This window comes from Rutidosis leptorrhynchoides, chromosome 1 (genome assembly GCF_046630445.1).
Source record: "Rutidosis leptorrhynchoides isolate AG116_Rl617_1_P2 chromosome 1, CSIRO_AGI_Rlap_v1, whole genome shotgun sequence".
Taxonomy (NCBI): domain Eukaryota; kingdom Viridiplantae; phylum Streptophyta; class Magnoliopsida; order Asterales; family Asteraceae; genus Rutidosis; species Rutidosis leptorrhynchoides.
The window spans coordinates 450250665-450269370 of NC_092333.1; the positions used below are offsets into that span (position 1 = coordinate 450250665).

The window sequence follows — 18706 nt, forward strand, 5'->3', positions numbered from 1 at the left end:
CACGGTCGAAGTCCAGACTCACTAATGTATCCTAACAAACTCGATAAGACACACTAATGCAAATTTCTGGTTCTCTAAGACCAACGCTCTGATACCAACTGAAATGTCCCGTTCATATTGATTATAAACGTTCCATATTAATTGATTTCGTCGCGAGGTTTTGACCTCTATATGAGACATTTTTCAAAGACTGCATTCATTTTTAAAACAACCATAACCTTTATTTTATCTATAAAGGTTTAAAAAGCATTACGTAGATTATCAAATAATGATAATCTAAAATATACCGTTTACACATGACCATTACATAATGGTTTACAATAAGAATATATTACATCAAAAATAAGTTTCTTGAATGCAGTTTTTACATAATATCATACAAGCATGGACTCCAAATCTTGTCCTTATTTTAGTATACAACAGCGGAAGCTCTTAATAATCACCTGAGAATAAACATGCTTAAAACGTCAACAAAAATGTTGGTGAGTTATAGGTTTAACCTATATATTATCAAATCATAATAATAGACCACAAGATTTCATATTTCAATATACATCCCATACATAGAGATAAAAATCATTCATATGGTGAACACCTGGTAACCGACATTAACAAGATGCATATAAGAATATCCCCTATCATTCCGGGAAATCCTTCGAACATGATAAAAACGAATTCGAAGTACTAAAGCATCCGGTACTTTGGATGGGGTTCGTTAGGCCCAATAAATCTATCTTTAGGATTCGCGTCAATTAGTAGATCGGTTTACTAATTCTTAGGCTACCAAGCAAAAGGGGCATATTCGGCTTCGATCATTCACCCATATAATGTAGTTTCATTTACTTGTGTCTATTTCATAAAACATTTATAAAACTGCATTTATTCTCATCCCAAAATATTAGATTTTAAAAGTGGGACTATAACTCACTTTCACAGATTTTTACTTCGTCGGGAGTAAGACTTGGCCACTGGTCGATTCACGAACCTATAACAAATATATACATATATATATCAAAGTATGTTCAAAATATATTTACAACATTTTTAATACATTTGGATGTTTTAAATTTATTAAGTCAGCTGTCCTCGTTAGTAACCTACAACTAGTTGTCCATAGTTAGATGTACAGAAATAAATTGATATATATTATCTTGAATCAATCCATGACCCAGGGTATATACGTCTCAGGCTAGATCACAACTCAAAGTATATATATTTTTGGAATCAACCTCAACCCTGTATAGCTAACTCCAACATTACTGTATATAGAGTGTCTATGGTTGTTCCAAATAATATATATACATGGGTCAATATGATATGTCAAAACATTTGCATACGTGTCTATGATATCCCAAGATTACATAATATATTAGAATAAATGTATAATATAATATAAGTTAGCTAGGATATGATTGTATAGAATTGTTACAATATTTCCCGTAGCTACAACAATCAAAAAATATCCAATCTTGTTTTACCCATAACTTCTTCGTTTTAAATCCGTTTCAAGTGAATCAAATTGCTATGGTTTCATATTGAACTCTATTTTATGAATATAAACAGAAAAAGTATAGGTTTATAGTCAGAAATATAAGTTACAAGTCGTTTTTGTAAGAGGTAGTCATTTCAGTCGAAAGAACGACGTCTTGATGACCATTTTGAAAAACATACTTCCACTTTGAGTTTAACCATGATTTTTGGATATAGTTTCATGTTCATAAGAAAAATCATTTTCCCAGAAGAACAACTTTTAAATCAAAGTTTATCATAGTTTTTAATTATCAAACCCAAAACAGCCCGCGGTGTTACTACGACGGCGTATATCCGGTTTTACGGTGTTTTTCGTGTTTTCAGGTTTTAAATCATTAAGTTAGCATATCATATAGATATATAACATGTGTTTAGTTGATTTTAAAAGTCAAGTTAGAAGGATTAACTTTTGTTTGCGAACAAGTTTAGAATTAACTAAACTATGTTCTAGTGATTTCAAGTTTAAACCTTCGAATAAGGTAGTTTTATATATATGAATCGAATGATGTTATGAACATCATTACTACCTCAAGTTTTGTGGATAAACCTACTGGAAATGAGAAAAATATATCTAGCTTCAAAGGATCCTTGGATGGCTTGAAAGTTCTTGAAGCAGAATCATGACACGAAAACAAGTTCAAGTAAGATTTTCACTCGAAATAAGATTGTTATAGTTATAGAAATTGAATCAAAGTTTGAATATGAGTATTACCTTGTATTAGAAAGATATCTTACTAGAAATAATAAATATTTCTTGAGGTTGGATGATCACTTTACAAGATTGGAAGTAAGCTAGCAAACTTGGAAGTATTCTTGATTTTATGAAACTAGAACTTATAGAATTTATGAAGAACACTTAGAACTTGAAGATAGAACTTGAGAGAGATCAATTAGATGAAGAAAATTGAAGAATAAAAGTTTTTGTAGGTGTTTTTGGTCGTTGGTATATGGATTAGATATAAAGGATGTGTAATTTTGTTTACATGTAAATAAGTCATGAATGATTACTAATACTTTTGTAATTTTATGAGATATTTCATGCTAGTTGCCAAATGATGGTTCCCACATGTGTTAGGTGACTCACATGGGCTGCTAAGAGCTGATCATTGGAGTGTATATACCAATAGTACATACATCTAAAAGCTGTGTATTGTACGAGTACGAATACGAGTGCATACGAGTAGAATTGTTGATGAAACTGAACGAGGATGTAATTGTATGCATTTTTGTTAAGTAGAAGTATTTTGATAAGTGTCTTGAAGTCTTTCAAAAGTGTATGAATACATATTAAAACACTACATGTATATACATTTTAACTGAGTCGTTAAGTCATCGTTAGTCGTTACATGTAAATGTTGTTTTGAAACCTTTAAGTTAACGATCATGCTAAATGTTGTTAACCCAATGTTTATTATATCTAATGAGATGTTAAATTATTACATTATCATGATATTATGATATATTAATATATCTTAGTATGATATATATACAGTTAAATATTGTTACAACGATAATCGTTACATATATGTCTCGTTTCGAAATCATTAAGTTAGTAGTCTTGTTTTTACATATGTAGTTCATTGTTAATACACTTAATGACATGTTTACTTATCATTTATCATGATTAAACATAGTTTATCAATATCTTAATATGATTCATATGTATTTAGTAAGACGTTGCTATAACGATAATTGTTATATATACCGTTTCGAGTTTCTTAATTCAATAAACTCAATTTTATGTATATAACTCATTGTTAAAATACCTAATGAGATACTTACTTATCATAATATCATGTTAACTATATATATAATCATATATATGTCATCATATAGTTTTTACAAGTTTTAACGTTCGTGAATCACCGGTCAACTTGGGTGGTCAATTGTATATATGAAACCTATTTCAATTAATCAAGTCTTAACAAGTTTGATTGCTTAACATGTTGGAAACACTTAATCATGTAAATAACAATTTCATTTAATATATATAAATATGGAAAAGTTCGGGTCACTACAGGAAGTGGATCGTATGTGTTTGCGGATTCACGATGACGCGTGTGGTTTCGATCATCTTGTTGTGAAAGTGAGTCGCGTGTAGTTCAGATTCACAAATGACTCATGTGGTTTCACTCATTGTATTGTGGAAGTGAGTCGCGTGTAGTTCGGATTCACAAATGACTCGTGTGGTTTCGGTCATTGTATTGAGGAGTGAGTCTCGTGTAGTTCGGATTCACAAGTGACGAGTGTGGTTGCGGTCATTCTTTTGGGATAGTGACTCTCGTGTATTTCGGATTCACTAGGGCGCGTGTAGTTCGGCCAATCCCGATTGTTGTGCGGTGGAGGTGGTGAGTCGCGTGTGGTTGCAGATTCACTAAGGCGCGTGTAGTTTTCGGCCAGCCTTCATGTTGTGTGATCTATCGGTTGTTTTATACACCGATGGTGGGGTCGTAAGGACCATGATGTTTGATCTATTGGTTGTTTTATACGCCAATGGTGGGGTCGCGAGGACCATGATGTGTGATTAGTGATGCGATAGCCGTGTTTTGCTCACATGTGGTTACGGGTGCGACGATAGTCGATGTCGTACACCTTGGGATTAGCATTGCCATAGTCGTTGGGCGCTATCGGTTTTAGCCGTTTGTTTATGATGTTACGGTAGTTGCGTATTGGTCGTGTTGCGCACTACAAAGGATGTTAAGTGGTAAGTGTTATCCGTAAGGGTTCGCTTTTGTTCGGTCTTCGTCGGTCTAGATGGTTGACCTTATGTTGGTATGTGGTTACTTTGCCATTGTACTTGGTAATGGTACGCTAGAGGGTTGATATCTCGATTCGAGATTGGATGAGTTTTCCCGATGTGAGGGAATGAGGAAGGTTTTAGTGCTCGAATTGTGGACTTGATAAATCGCGAATGACGATTTAGTTGTTAAGGGTAACTCTATGAGAAGAATTTCCTAGAGGAGTTGGAAGGATACGTGGCGGATTCACATATTCTAAGTGATTGTTATAGACTTCGGATGTCGCGTGTATTGCACGACTCGGAATGCATGTAACTGTGTAATTAGTTAATGAATTAATCTTCGGGTTAATGAGGAATGTGTTGGAAGTCGGATTGGAACGATTGTTTGAGAACCATCGAATGTAGGTTCGATTTGGTTAAGTAATTAGGATCACGAGGACGTGATCGAATCTAAGTGGGGGAGAGTTGTAACACCCCGTTTTTCACCGTACATGATTTACAGGTGTATCGCATATGTACGATAGGTGTATGAAGGAATTGAGACATGTTCGTGCGTTAAAGTTCTTGTATGCGAAAAGTGATCAGACCAAGTTAAAGGTCGCGGCGTGGAGGTATGGGTCGCGGCGCGACATTACAAACAAATCAGGATCAGGAGGCACGGTAAGGAAGGCACCAGACCATGCCTTGGGTCGCGGCGCGACGGAAAGGGCCGCGGCGCGGCATTCAGCTGATTTCAATTCCAGGAGGCATGTTAAGGAAACCACCAGAATACATTATGGGTCGCGGCGCGGCGATTGAGGCCGCGGCGCGGCATTCTGGGCGAGCTGGTACCAGATTTGCAATTTTAAAGGGTGTTCAAGGGCATTTTGGTCATTTCGCGTATGTGCCAGATTTGGGATCTTAAATCCCATCCATTCATTCATTTCTCTTATTTCTTTTACCTTTTCTTTCTATTTTTCTCTCAAAACTTCAAAACTCCATTTGATTCAAAGTGTGATTTGGGAAGGGAGACTCGTGATTCGATTTTTGACATAGAAGACAAGTGTGTTCTCCTCGTTCTTAGCTTCAAGGTGATACTAGCGGTAAGCTCTAACTCCGAATTTCATTTTCGTGTTCATCATTCAAATTTAGGGTTTTTGATTGTATGTTCATACATGGAACCCCACTAGTTATTAATGGAAGATAATAACCACGATTCGGGTTTATAAGTGATGAAGGCGGGTTTTGGGTTGGTTAATGATTTAACCATGTTTAAAGATAGTAAATGGTGTATAATCACTAGTGTTAGTGATTATGGAAGTATTGGAAATCATTTGAGGTGTTTTGGTTGACTAATTTTGAAATGGGTCAAAATTAGGATTTAAGTGTCATTTTGGGTAAAATGGGTGTTTAACACCTATGATTGCGTTTAATTGGTGTAATAGGACCATTCTCACGTGCGTTAGTGATTATTGGTTAGTTTGGGCGCGGTTTATGCTTGAAAGTGCATTTGGATCGAAATTGCACTAAGTGTCAATTGGGTTGGTTTGTAAATCCACCCTAATTGTGTTGTTGTATTTGTGATAATGGAATATGTACTTTCCATTGGCGAGTTGCGGATTGTTTGGTGGCATTCATCAAGGCAACAAGATGATTGTTAATATCCTATGTGCATATGTATGTGTAGGATGGGTGCGGGTCGGGTGAAGTGGTTCTCGGTTATAGAGCTCACTTCACATATAGGTGGATTTGATGGACTTGTGTAATAGGTCCAATTGGCACGATTGTGCATTTTTGGTTGACCACCTTTGGCGAGGTGCATACTTTGTGTGTACGTTATCACATGTGCTTGTGATGTAGATTATACAACCCCAATGGCGAAGGGTTGGTATTGAGTTGTGATTGGAGAAGTGGATCACGTGTGTATGCGGATTCACGATGACTCATGTGGTTCGGTCATCTTATTGAGGTAGTGATCTCGTGTGGTTTCGGATTCACTAAGGCTCGTGTAGTTCGACCAACCTCGATGTTGTTGTGGTATTGAAGATAGTAGTCTCGTGTGGATGCGGATTTACTAAGGCTCGTGTAGTTCGGCCAATCTTCATTTTGGTATTTGGTTTTCGGTATTCGGGTTAAGGGGTTAACCTTGGGCGGTTTACGCTTTGTTATATTGTCGTATTGTTGTGTTGTAGCTAACCCTCCGGGTGTAGCTAATTGGCGTTGTTCACATCGTCGTTGGTGAACTTATATTTGTTGTTATTTTTAGCTCGATGCTTAGTGATCGTATGGTATGCTTAGTTTAGCTTGCCTTTATGCTTGGATGCTCCGGTATGTGATATTTTGATTTGTTGTGTGGCGTGTCCATTTTATGCATATATATATATATATATGTATATATATATATATATATATATATATATATATATATATATATATATATATATATATATATATATGTAGTATATTTTCACTCACTAAGCGTTAGCTTACCCTCTCTTTGTTTACATTTTTATAGATCTGCATGGAGGAGGTGGCTCGGGTAAGCGTGGGGACTAGTGGACTTGCGTAGCTTGCTTTAGAAGATGTGCTTTTGGATCGATTAGGATTGGGTAGCGTATCCCCAAACACCATGCTCGGTTTTGTTGGACATTAAAATAGTCGGGTCGTGTTTACCCGTTCGGATATTTAAACTATGTATTACATGTTTTAAAGCTTACTGAACTTGTTATTGTGTTAAAGATGTTTTTGGAAACATAAATGGGACCTAATTATTAATGTATTAAAGAAAAATTTTACGGGCCGGTTTAAATACGGGTTGGGTTGTTTCAAAGAACAAGAAATATCATTCAAACTTAATAATCAGACACACTTAAAATGGAAGATGATTGGGATTTTCTTGCAAATATGTCCCAAAACGATATCTCTAAAATGTTTTCAATTCCGAAAAGTTCATCTGAATCTCAACCTCGAACCATAACACCACCCCCGTCGCCACCACCACCGCTAGTTCCAGAATGTCATCATGAATATATTTAACTTGGATAAAATATTTCAGGTCCGACGGGTATTAGTCAGTCTGCTATTCGTCGTAAAAGCCAGGGTGAATTTAACGAGGGTTAACATCCGAGGTCAACCCATGAATATATAAGGCAAGTGATTGAAGAGGCGGCGTTTGATGATACCTTTGAACAACGTGAATTTTGGCGTCACGGTGGGCGTATGCTGACGGTGGACATAATAGTAATCAATCGTGTATTGGTTTTCAATTGTACATTAAAGTTAAATTGTATATAAGGTAGCATAGCACACGTGTTTCATTTTAAATACACTTTGTAACATTGGGTTTATGTTTTATTGTGAAGGGGACTTGAATTTAATAGAAATACCTTGTTGTCTGAAAAAAGGTAAAATCGATAAGATTATTGACGTTATCAAGTTTTGTGTTCCAAATGAGTTGGATGATATATCATTAGTGTTAAAGTAAGATCCTCAATATGCTATGATTTGTATTTAACTAGTTGTTGAACCCTCGCTTCGCGTCGGGGGTTCGGTTTTCAATGTATTTTATTGCGTTTAGTTTGTAAAATTATTTCGTGGCTAAAGAATAATGTCGTTGAATCGCAACTCGAGTCGAACTAAAAGATATAACCCGTGAAAGATTTAAATGTTATTTTAAATTAACAATATATGTCCATCTCCGTGTTTAGCTATGTAATTATCGACTTTTTAAAAATTTAACGCAAAATCAATGTGTATGAAAAGTATCCCAAATATTTAACGTTTTTTAAAAAGCGTCCGTTTTGCGTATAGTTAGTGACATTGTGTTCCTAAAATTATTTTGAGTTTAACGATGGTGTCGGAAAAATTTAACTCGTTTCGAGCGAGAAAATATGACCTGTTGAATATTTGGGTGGAGTTTATTTAAGATTTTTTTATGAAAATGGTTATTTGACACTTTACCCCCCTGGTTGGGGGGTCGATTTGAATATTTGAAAAAAGTGTGGGGTCTGGTGTAGTAAATTTAGTTAGAATTAAAAAAAAAAAAAAAAAAAAAAGCGAAATGATGAAAATAACCCTAGTTACTATTCGCCATTTTTGTCTATTAGATAATATAGTAATTATGCGTTATGAATATTTAGTTACTTATATGTTTACAATTTGTCTTTAGGATACTACATCTTGTATATGAGCTATTCATCACAAAATCACCGACGAGGTTAAGGGTATATGTGTTGGACGTGTTCTGGTACTCCAAAATGCTTATGTATCAGCACCTACGTTTAAACTTCTTTCAAATATTTTCTCTACATACGGTGCATCAACTTCATATAAGGATAATTGTGTTCAAGTGTTATGTTGATTGTATGATATTTGTAGCAGTATTGTGATAATTGTGTTTGTGTCAGATTTCCACAATAATAAATATAGTTTTATTAAGTTCCGTTAATTATATCAGACAATATGAAATATTATAAATAAAGCAATACATTAATTAATAAGAACGAGTTACAAACACACGTTTTATTTATAGAAAACGACACATAGAGAGATATCCAAATTATGTCGTCTAATTTTGCAGTTGGATAATAGTCGTCAGTTGGCTTCGCCTTGATCTTTGACTTCGACTTTCGCTCGGTCTTGACCTTTGTGTTTCTTTTCGTATTTGGCTCGTTGTTGACCTTTATATTTGAATTTGAACGTGACTTGCCTCGAGATTTTGACCTAGAAGTAAATTTGGACCTTGAAGTAGATGCTTTTCTCTTTTCATAAAGATCAAAGCATTGAGATCGGCAATGTCCGGGTGCACCGCATCGAGAACAATGTTCTTACGGCGATGTGCGTCGCAAAAGGCTGACACCAAAAGACCAACCAAATTATTTTTTTTGAAACAACTGGGTTTTTTTTTTACGACGATGAAGCCTACCATATCGCCGCAAATAGTGGTCGGGAAAAGACAATTTGTTATCCTTTTCTTTAAAAAAGGGTGGGTCCCATGTTAGTTCGTCGCAAATAACCGTCGCATAGAAATCTTTGGAGTCGTATTTGCGACGATATGTCGTCGCAAAAGGGGCAACTTTTTTCGCCACAAAAAGGCATATTCCCTCTAGTGAGCGACGACGAGGAGTGGCTAAAACGTCAGTTTCCTATGTTTCAGAAGGGTGACATCGAAGAAAAAGTCGCTCCTCGTGCTAACCCAACTGAACTTGATATATATGCAAATTATTCAATCTACTTTACCACATTAATCATCAAATAATTATGACAAGATTCTCTTTATCAACAATTTTAGTTCAACAATTTTCGTGACTTGTTTGTTTTTCTTTCCCTTGTTTAGTTGGCTTGTGGTAGGATCGTTTGTTTTCGTTTCTTGGCCATGGTTGTCATTTTGTTTGTTTTTGTTTCGAGTCTTATCATTTTGATAAAGTTTCTAACGTTGTTACAAAGTTATAGTTTTTTGTCAAAAAAAAAAAAAAAAAAAAAAAGAAAAAAAAAAAATTTAGTTCAGCTACGTGAGTGGTCGGAAGGTTGATACATCGGGGTTGTTGAGGCACGGTTGGTGATATATTTGTTTGATAAATCCTACTTTCATTTTGATCCCTACACTATTTATAATCTACAACTTTCATCAACTCTGTATTTTATATAGGATTTTTTTAAAGTATCTTTAAGATTTTTGGACATGCTTTTTTTTCTTGTACGTTCTTGATAACCACTTTACTAATTTCTTAATAACTACCTCACTAATCTTAAAGTACCAGTTTTTATGCATAAAATTTTCCTTAAAGATAGTCCTAAGGGCTATGATTAGAAAATTTCTTTTATTTATTACACGAGTTAATTTATAGTACATTTTTGAAAACGTATCCTTATTCGTTGCCATTTATATCCACACATTTATATATTATGCTTGCACTTCTATATTTGTTATTTATACGTTTGTATCTATAATACCATAAATAAATATAATGGACACAATTTTAATTTTATTTTATCATTTTATAAATTCAAAGAATTTTTGACACACACATATATGGGAGAAAAAATGAATATGATGCTATTGTACATATAAGCTTATATGACAAACATCTCAATATTTCATTATTTTGAATAGTTAGAGTATTTTCAACATGATACGTCAATCCCTCACCAAAGGCGTTACCCTTTTTGGCGCTGATGGCAGCATGAGCTAAAGCCACGTCAAAATTAACAATTTCGCGAATTTCACGTACAACTTATCACATATACTTAAGCTTTAATTAATTGTAAATTTAAATTTAAGATTTGTACTATGGTATAATTAATTTACAATGGTTAAGGATGTGTATAATGGTTGGGATTGATATGGAATGAGTTAGTGATGATAAATAATTGTTGAAGTGTCGTTGATGTAACAATATGTAAATTTGAAGAAATATATAATGATTTGAAACGGTTTTAAACACTAATTAAACAAATATTTTCTCACACTCCTTCATAGTTGTTTTTAGCTTATCTCTTTATCCTGATATGGATCCAACAATTTAGTTAATGAAAATCAATAGCGAAACACCACTGAACTATTGATTGAGTGGTAAAAAGTCTCAGTTGATTATGAGCCGTATCTTTGAAAAAATAGGTGCAAGTTCAAATCCCGAGGGAGGAGTTTTCTTCAAGGTTGTGCCTATGATATTCTTCACTCTATGCTGGTCAAACAATTAACCTAAAGCATTCCGGGTGCACTTTACGCGATGAGTGCGAGGAGTTTCTTCCTAACGGATACGTGTGTGAAAAATGACGGTATTCAATGTGAAACTTGCCGTTCTAAAAAAATCAATAGCGAAACACATGAACTTATTATGTTAGAGCAGTACATAACTAATGGTATTCAACACTGACGTTAACAACCAACAAAATATAGGGATCTATATTGTACACACCCTTAATTTATTGGACCAAAAACGTATTACTTTTACATTATAAAAGAAGCAACAGATCTACCAATTTTGGTGTGCCCTGACTGCCCTCCAAAAGTGGTGTTTTGTTGTGAAATCAATCAGACCACAAGATCCGATTCCACATCACACAAACACTAAACCATCTCTCTCCCTATCTTTCTGTAATTCATCAAAATGAAGGTAATTCAGAAGATTCTAGAATCAACGGCGGCCGGAGACGCCGGAAAAGTTGTGTTCTCATTCGAATTCTTCCCTCCGAAAACAGAAGAAGGCGTTGAAAACCTATTCGAACGAATGGAACGAATGGTGGCTCATGATCCTACGTTTTGTGATATAACTTGGGGAGCAGGTGGATCAACGGCTGACGTGACATTAGAGATAGCTAGAAGAATGCAGAATTTAGTGTGTGTTGAAACTATGATGCATTTAACGTGTACTAATATGCCGTTGGAGAAAATAGATCATGCTTTAGAAACTATTAAAAAAGATGGAATTCAAAATGTTTTGGCTCTTAGAGGTGATCCGCCACGTGGACAGGATAAATTTGTTCAGATCCAGGGCGGTTTTGCCTGTGCTCTTGATCTGGTATATACACACATATAACCTACTAATATATACTATCCTACTGAATATATATTAATTAAATTTAAATTAATTAATTAAACGAATTGGAATTAGTTCATTAGTTGTATATACAAGCTACCGACATAAGTTAGGTGAGGTAAAGGCCTGAACGCACATGTTATATTACTGTATTTAGCCTTGAATTAGGTTTATAACTGCTAACTAGTGCTGACTTTATGAATTGAGATACCTATGTGTATAATTAGCTGCATAAATTCATTAGTTAGATCTTATCAATCATGATCTGCTGTGTGTTACGAGTATTTAATAAGGTTTTAAATTTGTGATGCTGACATTGTTTGAGTTGATGATTTGAATGCCTGGGAGTGTTAGATTTCTGAATTAAGGATTAGATGAGGTTGCTAATCGGAAATTAGTTTTCAAACTGTGAATTTGGATCTAATTGATGATTAAGTTACTGACATAATATGGTCTTAACTAGATATCGATATCAACTGATAAGATTTTAAATTGTTACTTCTATAATGACATAAGTTAGACGATCTAAGTGGCGAACATATTATATTTTTGTATACAACTTTTAAGTTACTCAATTCACTTATTTTAATTATTAGGAACTAGGAGCTTTAGTTTTGGGGGTGTAGTATTGACGTATTGTTGTAGAGTGCCTTCATGTTGATAGTAACTACCTAACTGTATTTGATATACTAGGGCCATTTATAACATTGTTTTGGTAAGTATTTGATTTTGAGATCTGTGTAGTGCGTGATAGTTTCATAGTGTTCTTAATAAGTTTTATCCGATCATTATGTCACTGACTTTTCTACACCAGCTACCGACACACGTATAATATACTCTGTAACTTTTAGGACCACATTTGCTTAGTGTTTACTTATTAGTTTTGATCTGTTCTATTGTGAAGTCTAAATTCAAGTTATGGTAATGTTAATTTTTTTATGGGTGAAATAGCTATTGACACATGTGAGGTCCATTATTGATTCACTTAATATGATTTAGATCATGCAGAGCTTGACAATGTTGCGCATCGTGAATTTATGGTAGTCACACACCCAGTGTCATTTTGTCAAGTTAATTGGCTATCATTTGGGTTTCTCTCAGCTGCATTGGAATAGCATATGTTGATATTATCATATAAATTATAAATTATAAATAAATTAAACCTTTCGAAACCAAGGTTTATAATTGGTTTAATATGCACGCCCTTTTTGCTTTGCAGGTTGAGCATATTCGCAAGTCATATGGTGACTATTTTGGCATAGCCGTTGCTGGTTACCCAGGTTTCCATCTTACCTCATTTGCTCTTTATTTCTAGACTAACAAGTATTTTATGCATCATATTTTTATCGTTTGTACATACTATTCTATTTGTTATATTAGTGTCAGATGTCAGTTTTTTTATGCAATCCCCTTTCTTAGCATTTGTTAATACATTGTTTCTCAGAGGCACACCCTGAGGTTATTGAAAGCAATGGCTTGGCTACACCGGAATCATATCAAAAGGATCTTGCATACCTCAAGAGAAAGGTATTATCTACTTTCAGATTTAGGTTACGTTTTTTGAGAGAAGGGCATTTTGCAAGTTCCAAAGATCTTAACAAATCATAAACAATAAAATTTTAGATTAAATAATCCAAATTCTTACAGTTTTAACTTTCAGTTTTAAAAAACTTCAAATATTCTAATCGAAAAGGTAGTGTTTAACACGTATGTAAACTACAAATGAACAAACTTAAGACGGTAGTATAATGATTTGCAAACTAATGTAATTAGCTTATGTATTATGAGTAAATTGATCACATGGTGAAATTTGTTCATAAATATAAATAAAAAGATAAAAGTGAAATGACAATGATGTCCCTGTGAACAGTAAAAAAACTCATCACAGTTAGTAGATAGGTATAATATACTTTTTTACATCAATACAATCTTACCTTGAATGTGATTCCAGTAAAATGACAAAAGGATTTGAATCATAGGTACGCAGTCAATTTTGCTAACTCTTTTAACTTATTAGACACAGTTTAATCAATCAACCAATTTATTTCAATATTATATTACTGGGTTTATAATTCTTTGTACATTTAGGTTGTGATTTTAGTATCACAATTCATAATTTTGTAATCTTTCAACTATATGATTTTAACTTCTTATCGTTATGATTTAATAGCATAAACCAAACAAATTCTAAGGACTTACACATTACTTCATGTTATGCATGGTTTAAACATAACGTTAATATCGTTTAAATTTAGCTCTTTTTTTCTGAAAATTTCAATTTTCTTGTAATTAAAGATACTATTCAGAAATACAAGCAACATGTGGGATTTAGAGCTAGTGATTTATTATGTTAGTTCAAATCTAACGTGAAAATAACTTTCTACACGATTGTTATTATGTCATAGGCCTTAACCCGTTTCGTATGCTACCTTTTCTTCTATTGGTGGACTGTATTGTATTTGGTTATATGAGATATTAATATTTCGGATGAAACAAGAATAACCATGCAGCCAACTAAAATCTTTTTCCTAATCCTTTAGATGATCATTTAAGTTTACTAAACTACCTAGTTGACCAATCACTTCATTAGTTGATCCTTAGCTGTTCTAACGTATGTATGGAATATCATAATTCAGGTTGATGCCGGTGCTGATGTGATTGTCACTCAACTTTTCTATGACGTTGACAATTTTCTTAAATTTGTGAATGATTGTCGGCAAATTGGTATAACTTGCCCCATTGTTCCCGGTATTATGCCCATCAACAACTACAATGGCTTCATCCGCATGACTGGCTTCTGCAAAACTAAGGTATATTGTCCTGCAAGCTGTGTGTTCTAGTGTATTTTCATTCTAGTGGACCTTAAGAACAATGATCTACACAAGAAGTTAAACTTTTGTTATATGTTATACTTTGTCACTTGAAATTCGCCTACATATTTGTTTTTCATTGTTCTCATATGTAACTAACTACTGCAGATCCCATCTGAAATCACTGCTGCTTTGGAGCCCATCAAGGACAATGAGGAGGCTGTTAGAGCGTACGGAGTTCATCTTGGAACCGAAATGTGCAAAAAGATCATGGCTAGCGGAATCAAGACGTTGCATCTTTATACACTTAACATGGAGAAGTCTGCATTATCAATTTTGACAGTAAGAAATACTCGAATATCTTTAAATATAGTTATTGGACGCTTACAAGTTACAAACTGTATATCATTTAATGTTAACATACCATGTAGAATCTTGGATTGATTGAAGAGTCCAAGATATCAAGGCCTCTACCATGGAGGAGACCTACCAACTTATTCCGTCTTAAAGAGGATGTTAGACCAATCTTCTGGTATGTAGCAGACAAGTGAATTTATAAGTTGAATTATTGACAACTTATGCTGCAGTGTTGTTACATCTTCAAAATACATGACTTATCTTTTATATGTTTTAGGGCCAATCGTCCAAAGAGCTACATAACAAGGACTACCGGTTGGGAGCAATATCCACATGGGCGTTGGGGTGATGCTTCTAATGCATCTTATGGAGCATTAACCGACCATCAGGTAAATGTCATTTTTTTTTTAAAAATAATTATTTTCCACTTTAATGAATGTCTTGTAAAGACCCCTGCAATCATAATCTTATCTCAAATGTTTGTTGCATATCATTCTAATAAGTATTATAGTCCTTACATTCCATGTAGTTATACATTTCAATGTTTGGAAATTTTGATTTTAAACTAACTTTTTCATTAAAAATATCAATTTGGGTCAACACAATACATGTGCATATATTCTATCAATCATGATATTGCTGATCAAGTTCTTAAACCTGTATCAAATTTGTATTATCACTCATCTGGATATTATAAACATTCCTTTTCTCATATGCTGTTAACCTATGAGCAGTTCTTGCGACCACGTTCACGTGACAAGAAAATTCAAGAAGAGTGGGTGGTGCCGCTGAAAAAGTTCGATGATATTGCTGAGGTACGACATCTGTTTAGGTATACTTTGTCTTGGAGTTTAATTAGAACAAAATGTGCCTAATAAAACCTTTGTTTTTCAGAAATTCATGAAATACTGCCTTGGGCAGCTAAAAACTAGCCCATGGTCTGAACTAGACGGACTTCAGCCAGAGACAAAGATTATTGACGAACAACTAGCTTCAATAAACCTCAAGGGTTTCCTCACCATCAACAGCCAACCGGCCGTTAATGGAGCGAAATCTGACTCACCATCAATTGGTAAGGTTTTGTTTGAACCCAAATTCTTTTATCTGAGTCCAGATCTCAAATTATTTGTACATCAACTATTGTTTCTATAATGCTATAACACTGCACCCATGCAAAATAAACTCATTTTATAGATGAGCAGCCTTGGACAAATTAAATTATGCAGATATACCGTTGTACTTGTCATTTTTGTTGAAAAGTACGAGTCTTCCAAAGTAAAGGTGATAAATGGGCGGGTCCACCACATAACATGCTCAGATCAAAGCGGGTAGTTTTTGATATAACAGGTCGAGTTGGTCGACTGAAAAAAGTTTTATTTGTTCTTTTCCTTTTGGATTTCATAAACAATTAATGCATCAAACCAAGTAGTAATCATTTGGAACAGTGTGATCTGTTCCATTTTAAAGCATGTTTTTTTCTTTTCAAAATTCTCCAAATTTACTAACCCATAGTATTCGAGGTAAAGGATAGAATTGTCATCTTATTGCATACTAGTCCGTTTCTTAGTGCAACAATAAATCAGTCAGTATGTTAAAAAATATTAGACATTTCAAAAATGCTGCCTTAAAAGCCATATCATCGGTTCTTACCAATTTCTCTGGCTTTGAATTGAAGGATGGGGCCCCGCGGGTGGTTACGTTTACCAGAAAGCATATGTTGAATTTTTCTGCTCAGCCGAGAAGTTAAACGCTCTTGTGGAAAAATCCAAGGAGTACGCTTCACTCACATACATCGCCGTGAACAAAGACGGCAGTTTGGTTTCAAATGTCGGGAAAAATGATGTGAATGCAGTCACATGGGGAGTGTTCCCTGCCAAGGAGATTATTCAACCAACAGTTGTTGATCCTTCAAGCTTCTTAATATGGAAAGATGAGGCATTTGAAATCTGGTCAAGAGGGTGGGCCCAACTTTATCCCGAGGATGATTCATCCAGATCACTTCTTCAAGAGGTTTGTTTTCTGCTCTTTTCTTTTATTTGCAGCTAGCTTTAATCAGTGGGAAATTGATAAAAATACATTTTTTTTATAATATAAAATTGTCAAAATATACCATCCGTCCGTGCAAACGTACTTGCACAATTTTTGGTTGAGTTCATCGTGACCCGGTATTTCTAAGACTGTGACTGAAAATAACTTTTTTGCGTACTCGTGTATTAAACTAGAACGAATTAGAACACAAATGTGTTCTAATTCGAGTTCGAGTGCTCGACCAGGACGTGTTCGAGTTCAATGCACTGGTCGTAAACTTGTTTATCGGTCACTAGGAATCACATGAACTTGCACGAACTCGAGTTAGAACACGTTTGTGTTCTAACTCGTACGGGTATGTAAAAAAAATCATCATTTACCAACCTAATCCGACATTTACCAACCTATGACAAAATGTAACTATGTGGACAAAAAATGTTTCTGGTCAACCAAACCTAATCCAACATTTACCAAAAGGTGACTTGTTTTGAGTGGAACCCGTTTTAACATGTTACTTGCTTGATCTGAACCAGTTCTGAATCGAACCAGTTGTATTATTTGGAAAAACATAATTTACAGCATACATATTGTCAAATGTTTGTTAAATTGTGACTACTGACTAGTAGTTTTTTTAGCCTTGTATCTGATTATATTGGTTTTAACATACAGGTAGAGAAAACTTACTACTTGGTAAGCTTGGTCGATAACGATTACATCAACAGCAACTTATTCTCTGTGTTCAAGGGCTTCTAAAATGTGTTCAACGGGATTTCTACTGCTCGTTCTTTTCTATTATTGAGTGTCTATAGAGAAAATGATCATTTTACGATTGAAAGTTTCCATTTTGTCGTCTTTCTTGTTTTGTAATATTGCTACATTCGTTGTGTAAACTACGTGTGCGCGTAAGCAACCAATTTGTTTAAAGAGGAAAGAGCAGACGACCTCATGTTTACTTTAGGATATCAGCAAGTATCATCGCTCAATGTACCGTTTGTGTCATTGCTTGTAATGTACGGAGTAGTAATTAAACAGAGTGATCTATACTTGTATTATTGGGTTTTTGTGATAAACAATTTCACCTTTGCTGGTAGAAATAGTGTTCCTGTTTGATTGGCAATAATTATGAACAAGGTCATCTGTTTGACATTCTTTGTTCACCAATTTTCCAAAATCTTTTCAGAATCTGTCATGATATATTAGGAAATTATTCAACTTTGTTCATGTGATAAGGATGTTAAACCAGCTTAACATTCTCATAGTCCGAGTATTTTAACAAATTAAAAAGCATGTATGTAAAGGCTAAAGAAATGTAATGGCATTGAAACGTGTACCTAATGCATCAGGACTTGTACAACTTTACATTATTCCGTGTTTATACATTTTTAGATGTGGAATGAATCTCCTACCGTGCACTAGGGACATTTTCTACTTTTGTATAAATTCAATATCAATATCAATATCAATAAGTAAATAAAGCGAGAGAAAAAGTGGATAAAAATAGACACATGGTACTGGAGCCGAACACACTATGTGTTCAACAAAGGCGACAATGCTAGTCAATGTCGTTGGACAATATGTATTATGTAATACGTACTTGGTCTCCAGAAGTTGAAGAATCCGTTGAATGCCTTCTTTTACATTGTCCTCAAGCTTTTAAGATATGGTTCGAGTTGTTTCGATGATGGAATATTTCATGGTTCATCCCGGATACATTGGAAAAACTT

General features: G+C 34.4%; 1 protein-coding gene across 1 annotated transcript; it reads left to right on the plus strand.

Moving 5' to 3' along the window:
* The first annotated feature begins 11272 nt into the window (after window positions 1-11272).
* LOC139873204 (methylenetetrahydrofolate reductase (NADH) 1-like) lies at window positions 11273-18144 on the plus strand. Its single transcript, XM_071861139.1, has 11 exons — window positions 11273-11769; window positions 13007-13067; window positions 13232-13314; window positions 14424-14597; window positions 14766-14939; window positions 15029-15129; window positions 15232-15343; window positions 15689-15769; window positions 15849-16026; window positions 16630-16964; window positions 17652-18144. The coding sequence occupies exons 1-11, from the start codon at window positions 11359-11361 to the stop codon at window positions 17733-17735; spliced, it is 1794 nt and encodes a 597-aa protein (XP_071717240.1). The 5' UTR covers window positions 11273-11358; the 3' UTR covers window positions 17736-18144.
* Window positions 18145-18706: the final 562 nt, after the last annotated feature.